The following is a 10,988-nucleotide window of genomic DNA, read 5'->3' on the forward strand; positions in this document are numbered from 1 at the left end:
ATCTAGGTCTAAATGATTCTATTATATATCTAGCTAGAACTATTTGCTCACTGACGTCAGTGACTACTAGTTTATAATCACAGACCTATATAATAATATGCTTTTTATAGCATACATGCTCTTCCATTAAAAAGTTTCAATAATCAATCGGAAGAGAGCGCAAGCAACAACAACTGGATCCAAATTCAGTGGATCTAGACGATAGAGTCATCTCTACAAACTGAACAGACAGATAATTATTTTAGCGATAGCTAACTAGATTAAGATATAATCTAATATTCCTAACATGTTTGACGGTATAAGTACAGCTGTACTATTGTTATATGTCATTCTTTTGCTTTTGGCTTTAATTGTACTCACTTTATTGGTGCTTCTTGTTCAGTCGGGCATTTTTACTTCAGTTGATGAAGTGAAAACTGGAAAGCCTCCTGTAGGGCAGATGATATTAGCATATAAATTTAACAGAGGACCATACAACCAAGCTGGTCAACTATTCACTGAGGCAGCTATTATTGAACCAGGAAATAAAAAAGTTGGAATATATTATGATGATCCAAATAAGGTATCAATACTTGACAATAGATTAATAGATTACTGTATGTGAAATAAAACATTTAATGAGTTATCTTTGAAAAAAACAATTTTTCGTAAGTAGATCATTAAAATACTTTAACAGAACTGGTGTATAAAATTTGACTGTATGTTTCACATTTAGAAAGTTTTATGTTTTTTTTTGTGGTGTTTTGACCTAACATCGATTGACACGGAACAACAGAGAAAAGAGAGCTTGTCGCTGGCTAAGCCGGCGAGACACACCCTAGCGATGAAGTTAAAAAGTTGAAATTGAGTTTCGTAGAAATAAGAAAAATAAGAAATTTAATAGTAGATCTAGTTTTAGTAGTAAATTTCTAGCTCACAAAGCTGATTTCATTTATATTTATGAACTTTACTTGTTTAGAATGTAAATATTGAAGGAAATAAACAAATTATAGGGTCTTGAGCGTCAAGAAATGCCAGAGTGACCCAGAGAGGTGTGGACAAAATGGCGTCATTGCAATGGCAAAAAATAACAAAATATTTAAAAAGTGGGATCAAAATCGCCTGTGAAAAAAAAAAATTCAAATGCGCTTTAAAATTTGTCACACTCCGCGTGAAGGTGTTTAGTACACAAAAAATATTGGAATATATGCAGAATATTAGGCTTTACAAAACCTGACATGTTTTTATTTTTGTTCACAAAATTTTTCTATATATATCAGACAATACCAAAACTTTCCATGGCCATTATTTTCTTTGTAAGCGCTGCATAAGACTTACAGCGATAAAACTTGGTAGAATTATGGCCTGGCATGATATCTAACATGAAAAAAAAAATTTACCTTTGTTCTCTATCCTAACTTCTGTATTGGTGAAAACAAAAAAGTGATATTTTCATTATAAGTATAAAAAAAACGCAATTAAATAAAACTTTTTTTAAAAATCCTCATTAAGCATTAATTAGGCCATTGTCTAAAGTAATCGATAACATAACTTTAAAACTTCTCACATTTCATTCAAAAGTGTAATAAATTTCCTATTTCAGCATATGTAAAAAAAAAAAAACATATCAAAAACGCAATCTCTAAATTATCGACATTTTTTCTTCCGCATTTCCGTTGTTTTTTTTTCACATAGCTAGTTACTTGTTCAGAACCATTATCTTGATCATAATTTATAATTCACAGTTCTTTTTTAAGAATATAGTTCTAAAGAGATAGTTATATATGCCTCTTTACATTCTAGCTACGACTTTCACATCCAGCAGTTAGTGCTCTTTGGCTGCTTCCACTAGCCTCAGAAAAAAAAAGTGTAAAAAGTATATAAAATTGTTTTAAAATTCCTTTTATAGTAGCCTATATTATATATAAACATAGTAAAGTAACGTAGTGACCTAGATTCTGCAGTCATTTGGCATGATTATATCCATTATATATAATACTGGCATAACATCTATAATCAGTCAGGCAGTTTGATATTGGCTGAAACGAAAGACGAAATTAATATTGTATCATTTTCTCTTTGAAATCTGTTGCCTTTTTACCTCCCAGGTTGAGTCCAGTAGGCTGAGATATGTTGTTGGTTCAATACTTTCAGTTGGATCTGATCAGGTCAACACAGATATGGTCAAGAAATTCACAGACAATGGTTTTAAAATAATTCATCTTCCAGAGGTAAATTTATATTCTTTTCAATCCATATTTTACTCAAATATATATATGCTATAAACTGTATCAATAAAAACTAAAGCCCACTTAAAAAGTTTCTTTTGAAAAATAATTAATAGAAACAAATTCTGTAATATGTTGTTGTTTTTTTAAAGTTGGTTAAAATTAAATATTAACCTTTATGTTGTAAGTCTTTTTCATCAAGTCAAGATGTTTTGAAGTTGTATTATTGTAAATATCAAAACTAATTCTAGGTAAAAACGAGAAATAAAATTTAAACAAGCTTTGGTGTGTGAATGTTGTTCCTATTTGCATCTATATTGTTATTGTACAGTAGTTACACTGAGGTGGGCAATTGTAGTCAAACTGAATTTCCATTTGTTTGAACCAATAAAAATAATCTTATCTTAAATAGTAAAAGCACTACTTTGACTGTATAATAATGTAATGTTAAAACTATACGGTTGCCAGATACCTGCACCCCCCCAGTGGGAGGCAAGGCCTTACAAATGAGGATATACATGCAAAGACAAATATAACAAAGTATACATATAATATACTTTAAAAACTAGGCTGTATTTTAATGAAATATGTCAGTAAATTAAAGATTGAAGCCCCTCCTCTGTGTATTTTTTTGTTTTCTTGTCAGATTATATTTTGTGAGAAATATGCTTCTCAGTATTGGAGAGTTTATTTCTCTTACCGTGCATTAATCAGTCTAAATGCTTATTAACCTTATTTAGCATTATTCTGTAGACTACAGAAGAAACAATCACAGATCTTAAGAAGCTCTGAATAACAGTGTAGCTCTATGTATAGGAATATTCATGAAGGAGCTTGTCAAGGAATTTTTCAACTTTCAGCTATTTGTAAGTGAGATGTATGAATTTGATTCCAGTGAACAACAAAGTGAAAGCTGGACGATTTACACACTTTATGCCTAAGTCTGATGGATGCAAAACACTGACCCCAAACAGAGGTCTGGTGACCCTATAGAAATGCATTTGTAAATTGTGTGAAGTGTTACATTGAGGATTACATGCTATCTTTAGGCCCTAGTGATTCACAGCTGAGCTTGAGTTGAAACCTGAACTAAAAATATCCTAGCCTTTATCAAGATTTAAACTAGAGTTTTTCATTTTGCAGCCATGCTTATATATATATATATACATAATATACAAATCAGACAAAAGAGGATAAGAAGGAGATACAAGTTTTTATAAGTATTTAGAATACAATGCAATTTTAAACAACAAATCTCTCTTTCACTTATCTCCTTTCATTCCCCATATAACCTCAACTGTGGTGTGCTTACTCGTAGTTATTATCAACTCATAGAAACATTAAAACACTCTCCATAATAGGGAGTAAATTACATTTCAGATTTAAAGCTTATTAACATATATATGTATATTTTAATACAGTACATGAATATATATTACTCTATATATATTCTTTATTATTGCAGGTAACATATGGAGTGTATACTAGATTTCCACATATAACTACACTGTCCATCTTGATTGCTGTACACAAAGCTTATCCAAAGCTTCAGGCATACATAGAGGTAGATACTTTTCTTAAAAAACTATTATTATTATTTTTTTTGCTCTTTGTAAATGACAATAAACATATTTTAGGCTTATAAAAATATTCTACATATTCCTTTAAACTTTGTTTACCATTGCGTTTACAAACAACATTTTAGTTATAATATACAAAGTTCCCCTGTCATACCCATAGGGCAGATGATGTATGTGGGCAGCACAACAACCAACTGCCTTTACCTTTAGGTACCCATTACAGTTTGGAGAACTCAGGGGCATCCATCAAATTCTGAAGTTCAAAATCCCAGTTTTCCCCTAAGATCCCAACCTGGGACCCCTCCGTTCAGAAGTCTATATAATAATAAACAAACTTCTTACTAATCATGTGGAAATGTATCATCCAGATGAACTGAAAACTGCTATGGCACTGAGCCTTTCTTTTACCAATTAGCTGTACACTCTTTCAACAGATAATTGACCTCTCATACAAATATTTTTTAAAATATTAAATTATATGTAATTAATTTGTTTTAACGCATTTTAACATGTTTTTCTAAGATCTACTGATTGTCCCAAACCAGGTTAAAGAGGAGAGCTGGTTTTGGAATACTATCAATACCATTCCTACTAATTTTAAGTTCTAAGCTTCATCCTAAAACACTAATAGTTATAAAAGCATCCACAAATTTATCACTTAAACTTATTAAACTTCCCCTAAATCCTCAGCTTAATAAATAATTTTAGCCTAAATAATGAAGTATAAAATTGCAATAATTTTAATTTTTTAATTCATTTGTTTATGGAATTAAAACATCTTGTAATTTTTATTCGTAAAAAAAAAAAGGATTAATGTAAAAAAAAATCTGGTTAGTGAGCCTATCCTCTCTAGTGAGATAACATGGTTTTTACTTAAAAGGAACTTTTTAAAATCTTGCTTTACAATATGGAATATTTTTTTATATATTATATAATGACATGCATTACCTACTGTAAAGTTTGTATTATAATTATCTCCACCAGCTATGATCCCGTTTTAATTGGTTTAAAAACAGAAAACAACTGAATGAGCTATTTTCAATACATTAACTAGACCATAAGTTCAATTAGGCATATTATTTGTTCTAGTAAAATCCATGTTTTGCTTAATGGCGATTAAATCTCCTGGTAAAAATAAGAAAAGTAAAGCTGTTATGTTGGTTTTTTTTTTTTTACAAGTAACTCATGGCCTTTAAAAGTACAATTTTACTTGTATCAAACACTTTTCAATTATTTAGCTTTTGCTTCACAATAGTCAAATACTCCAAAAAAATGTCAGTATTGTAACCAAAACCTAAAAAGACATTATTTCTTAAACAAATATTGCTAAGTCTTTAACAATTACTGCCTTAGCAAGAGCAATCCAACCAGATAGTAACCGTTTTTATTATAATAATAAAAAATTATCACTTAGATAATTAGATTCTTGCCTTTAAGACAGAGGTAGTGCTAGGTTTTTTATTTCATTCGTTCCTTCATATCTTATTAATTGATTTTTTTTTTATTTACTTGGCAGGAGCGCAAACTCTGTGCATACCCATTTTTAGAGTATTATGATGGTGGACATATTCACTTTTGGGCACCACTATCTAGACAGGAAGAGTTCTTTGTCCCTGAGTGTGAAACAGCCGCAGGGGGTGACCAGCCAACAACAGAATGGGATTCCACTGCCCATTCAAACAGCAGTCAATCCTGCGATGATGACCTACAGGTCAGCCACGATTTACCTCACTCGCCTGTTGAGGAAAAATCTGAAATGCCTGTTTCTGAATCTGCAGATGAATCAACAAACTGGCCCATCTCTGACGCAGATAATCAGAATGGGAATAACACAAATGTAGAGACTGATGAAGCTAAGGAGGATGACCAAGGTTCGGATGATTCATCCTCGTCTTTCGAACTCTTAAAGCCTGAACTAGGGACACCAACTGCTGAATAGGCTTATGGACTTCAACCTGGACATAGAAATAAGTGAACACATTTTTTTTTCTGTATTAGATTTGTTTTCTTTAAGATTAAAAAAAAAAGTCAATGAAAATTATTGCAATGTATATTTCAAAAGATATTAAAATAGAAATTATAGTAGTTATGATGGCATTTTGATGTGCTTATATCTATCATGCATATATGGCTTCTTTTTATTTTATTTAATGCTAATTATCTGTCGTGTAGCACATGGTCTATTTATGAAAAAAACTTTTCATATTTATATTGGGTAACAAGAAAAAGTCAAAATTTAGTAGTATGTTTTCATTAGTGGTTGATGATGTCTTTCTGAAAAAAAAAATCCAAATAAGTTTTGAAATGTAATTTTTGTAAAAAGTTTTTACAAATAGATTAAAATTTTGCATTTCCCTACTTAAAAAATACTTATGTTGTTTGTTAGATATTTGTTTTAATATCACTAGAATATTGGCTTTTTTATGTGTGTGGGAGTGTTGTCAGGGGGTGTAGATATTGCTTAACTTGAAATTAATTTCAAGGAATATTTTTTATCACCATTCCAGTAAAATATATATTTTGTTATTTATCCTATTTTCTCATTATATACTCATTATAGTTTTAAATAGAAAAATAATTTTACTACCATAAACTATTTCAGAACTTTGTGTTTTTTTTTGTAGAATATTATTATAATAAGGAAAATGGTTCTGTTTAAATTTTCGTTTACAATTTTTATGTTTTCAATTTTATGTTTGTTATTGTGGCTATATTTTTTTTCTTTATTTAGTTGACACTGTTTCATTTCACTATTTTTTTCGTCTACTTATAAAGCTTTGGAATTCCTTGAATTTGATTGCCTCTTAAGATATTTGCTCAAGCTGATTGCTTGATTATTATTGTTTTTTGTCTTTTTTTAATGTAGGTTTCATTTCTTTTAACCAATAGACAATATTTTTTTCCAGTGGTAAAACATCATTTATTTAATATTTTATTTAAAACAAAAACAACTAAATCTTCAAACAATAATGTTTTGTTTTTACTATTCCTCTTCTCAGCTTTTAAATTCTTCATTGGAAAAAAAACTTATGTGTGGGCACAGTTCTCGAAAACAACTCTTAATGATTTTCCTAGAAATTCAACAGCTTATGTATATCTTTGGGAAAAGAATTATTAGCCTATTGGCCACACATTTTTATATTTTTTTTTAAGTTTAATAATTTGGAGTTAAGACAACCTTTATGTTGAACACAAATAACTAAATGTTTGCAAAAATAGATTTCAGGAACATTTTGCACACTATCTTTTAACCCTGGATCTATAGGCCTATTCTTCTATATCATATATCTAGATCCAGGGCTGTAGTCTTAGATCAGAAGTTCTCAAACTTTTATGACCCAAGGGACCCCTTTATGTGGTCAAAGCTTGCTTATGGACCTCTAAGTGAAAAATCTACATTAATGCATATAAGTAACAAATGTAAAAATAAATTGTTGAAGGAGTGTTTATTGAGATTATAACCTTTGTTTAAAATATAATTTTTTTTAAATTAATGATTGGATCAGGTTGATAACATTTTATTAGTATATTTATGCCAAGCTGAGTCGGCTCAACTAAAACAAATTTCAAGTTGGTATCTTTTAATCGTGATGAGCTTCATTTAGGCAATTAATCCACGTTGTACCAAATAAGAAGATGGGGAAAACAGTCAACAACTTCTTTACAATGACCCCTAATGCGGATTCAATTTGGAATACGTTTATGTAACCAGATTTTGTGGTATCCTTGTTTAAACATTGCTTAAGTTCCGTGTTAGTGGAAGCTGCCCTACATTGGTATGAACTCATCTGGGATAGGGACCTGAGTTTGTTCACACGCAGAAGAGTTAGTAGATACACCCAGTCAGGAATATCCAAGTGAAGATTGTTTTCAAATCTTTTGTTTTGGTCATCATTTCATAGTATGTTATAGACATATGAAACGGTAGTGAGGGGCGAGTTGATTATTATTAAAATCCGATCAGATAAACTGGCTTTAAGCGAAGAAGTTATTTTAATTGTATACAATTTTCATCCTTAGTGCCGACCCCCACGACAGTTTGAGAGCCACTGATCTAGACTACTGTCTTTTAATGTTGCGTGTCTGGAGCTGTATCACCAAACTAGAACTTTATATACATGCGTTACATGCGCTTTACCTGGATCTTTTTCTTTGGGGATTTAGGCAGGATTAAAATGATCCACTTTTAATACCATTCATTAGTACATTAATCACTATTACAAAAAGTCCTCAGCTTCATAGAAGAGGCATTGTCTCTTTTTAAAGGAACTTTTTTTTTTTGTTAGATAATCAGATTTTGTTGTGTTTTTTTTTTGTGTGTGTATGTGGGTTGTTGTTTTTTTAATTACAATTTATTTATGTTTTTTTTTTTATTGATATAATTAATTCTGACATATTTGGAAAATAAGTTATATAATTACTATTAATAACTAGTCAATGAAGATTACAGTTACCTCAGGACTTGCAGTTTATAGTTTTCTTGTAGAATGTCAAACTTGCTTTGATGTTGATGTAATTTTTTAGAGTGCATCCAATGGCAAATCTCATTTTATTACTAGACCAGTGTCATCTTATGCCTCTGCTCAAATCCTTTTTTTTAAAAAATAGGAATTTATTATTCTTCAAAATTTTTCTTATGTGCTGGTTTAAACGTCATAGTAGTTTTACAAGACAAAATTCTGTCTGTATTTATCTTCAGTATCATTTACATTACCAGCATAAAGTAATAAAGTCTCTGCAGGCTTCTCTTTAATTATAAACTCTACTTCTGTCGGTGGATGAGGTTCTATTAACTTTTCAAGAGAACAAAAAAAATATTTTCTTTGTAATTATAAATCCATTAACCGAGAAAAATGAGATTGTTTCATATTTTTAAGTAGAACCTTTTAAAAATGTATGCTGTTCCTACTAGAGGCTTCTTCAACAATATTGACACAAAACTTTTTTATGAAGACTTTTCAAAATCTCTCCACTAAAGCAATTCTTCTTGACATTCTTATGTCGGAATGGTTGAATTGATCCAGTTGATTGTACATTGTTATATTGACAACTTTTGCATCCAAAAAGTCTGCAACAAGATGTCTTACATTAATATGAAGATGATTTTATGACGATCACACTCATTACAGACATAGCATGTAGGTCAATTGTCCCTCACACAATAGTAATGGCCAGTTCTGCTTCCTTCATTATAAGACTTAATTTGACATGCATATTGGCCCATCACAGCACTTTGTAATTCTGCCTGTTTTTGGCATGTTGTAAATGCCAGGATGATGAATTTCTGAAGCTCTAAATAAAGGAGAATGTTAAGCACCAGGACTCCGTCCAGGATTACACTAGGGAAGATTACAGCGCTCCCCCAGACATCTTTGCTGGCTGGAGGGAAAAACTGTTGTCTTTTCTACTGTCAGAATTTCGTCCAGTTTACAAAACACTTCAAATTATCTACAAAACTCATTTTCCAAAAAAAAAAAAAAAAAAGAATTTGCTTTCATTTAATTTCATTGAGTATTTTGGATTCCAAACATACTGTAACTTAATTATACAAAGAAAAATGGGAAAATTGTGTTATAATTATATGTCTGTAAGTTTTTTATGCTATTTCATTACATTCTTAAACCCCTTTGGGACTTTGCTCTCAGCGCTCTTCCCAGACCCCACAAACTCTGCTCTAATTATACTAGACTGGTGAAATAAGAGGGAGAAAAACATATACTGAAAACAAACCTCATATTTTATTTTTCTTTTTTTTATTGTTTTGTACATGCTCTCAAAGGGGATGTGGTGGCAGAGTGGTTAAGCACTTGGTTTCTGAAACTGGGGTCCTGGGTTCGAATCTCAGTGAAGACAAGGATTTTGAACTTCAGGATTTTTAGACCACCCCTGAATGCACCCAATTCTAATTGGTGCCTGACTTTAGTTGGGGAAAGTAAAGGCGGTTGGTCGTTAACCGTTGGCCAAGGAAACCTTAACATCATCTGCCCTATAGACCGCATGGTCTGAAAGGGGAATTTTTTTACTTTACATGCTCATAAACATCGTTATGTCGTTGGTAGCACAACACTTCCAGATATTTGTCAGCTATTTACTGCCCACGTTTCTAGGACTTGTCTCAATTCATCAGGACTTATGCCTGCACTGGTCAAGGCTACCTGGTCGTGCAGTATGTGCACTGGACTGTCATTCGATTTTCTCTGTGGTCCCGGGTTCATACCCTTGCCTGCTGTCATCCCCCGTCGTTCAGCAGGAGGTTTGGACTAGGAAGTAGATTATCTTCAACTTTGAAAGAACATCCAAAACATGTAAAACAGTTTTACAAACTGGTCAAAGTTGATAGTAATACTGTTCATTCGTTGTTGTTGGTTTTTTTTTTTTTTTTTTTGGAACGCTTTTAATTATACAAGTATATATTAGCTCTTTTTAATACTTTTGATCCATGCAAAAGCACTTTTGATTAATTTAACTAGCAGATTTCTTTAATGGAATAAAGTTATGACTATTTTTCCTTAAAGATCTCAAGGTCTATGAGGCAATATAAAGGTCATCATTTTGGGAAACAATTTCATTCGCATATTCAATTAGATGTTATCTTCAATAAAAAAAACAAAACTGTAAATTTTTTAAAACAAATTTAAATTATCAGCATTTTGTTTTTAACTTTATAAAAATAAACATGCCCGGACTTTAAATTTAATGTAATTTAAACAAAAATAGGTACATGTATAGCAAATATTAGAAGTGTAGGCAATTTTGTCATTAAAATCTCATCTGAGTGAGCTAATTAGTCTAATATAAATGTGTTCATCACCTGTTCTTAATTCATTACAATATCGGTTTGTTTCATATGCAGCATTGTTTTTATATGGTAGTTTGTGTTTTTATTTTAGTGGTGTTTGTTTTGATTAACTAATTAGCTTATAAGACACAAAAAGATGATGTATTGAAATGAAAAATCATTAAAGCAATAGTACAACATTGTTACTGTCCTAAGATTGTATTCCTAATGGTATTTCTGTCAGGGAATCAAGTTCTTTTTATTTCTTATAGTAGAACTCACTGAAGGGTAGTAAACATAAGCTGTCTTTCGGACTTCACCAAAAAAAACAACATAGGCTTTGGTTTGTTAAGAGAAGTGCCTTGAATACTATTCACTAGTCGACCGGCGACGTAGCATATGGCGCTATTTTGCAGGGCCGGC

General features: G+C 31.1%; 1 protein-coding gene across 1 annotated transcript; it reads left to right on the forward strand.

Moving 5' to 3' along the window:
• The first annotated feature begins 135 nt into the window (after nt 1-135).
• LOC106051525 (testis-expressed protein 264-like) lies at nt 136-10,767 on the forward strand. Its single transcript, XM_013206705.2, has 4 exons — nt 136-562; nt 2,088-2,210; nt 3,673-3,771; nt 5,304-10,767. The coding sequence occupies exons 1-4, from the start codon at nt 287-289 to the stop codon at nt 5,724-5,726; spliced, it is 921 nt and encodes a 306-aa protein (XP_013062159.2). The 5' UTR covers nt 136-286; the 3' UTR covers nt 5,727-10,767.
• Nucleotides 10,768-10,988: the final 221 nt, after the last annotated feature.

Source organism: Biomphalaria glabrata, chromosome 4 (assembly GCF_947242115.1).
Source record: "Biomphalaria glabrata chromosome 4, xgBioGlab47.1, whole genome shotgun sequence".
NCBI lineage: Eukaryota > Metazoa > Mollusca > Gastropoda > Planorbidae > Biomphalaria > Biomphalaria glabrata.

Bases quoted from the DNA above. Each gene is read 5' to 3' on its own strand.
- LOC106051525 (XM_013206705.2), top strand. From the start codon at position 287: ATGTTTGACGGTATAAGTACAGCTGTACTATTGTTATATGTCATTCTT. The intron at 563-2,087 runs GTATCAATACTT...TTTACCTCCCAG, and splicing joins ATTATGATGATCCAAATAAG to GTTGAGTCCAGTAGGCTGAG. The intron at 3,772-5,303 runs GTAGATACTTTT...TTTACTTGGCAG, and splicing joins AGCTTCAGGCATACATAGAG to GAGCGCAAACTCTGTGCATA.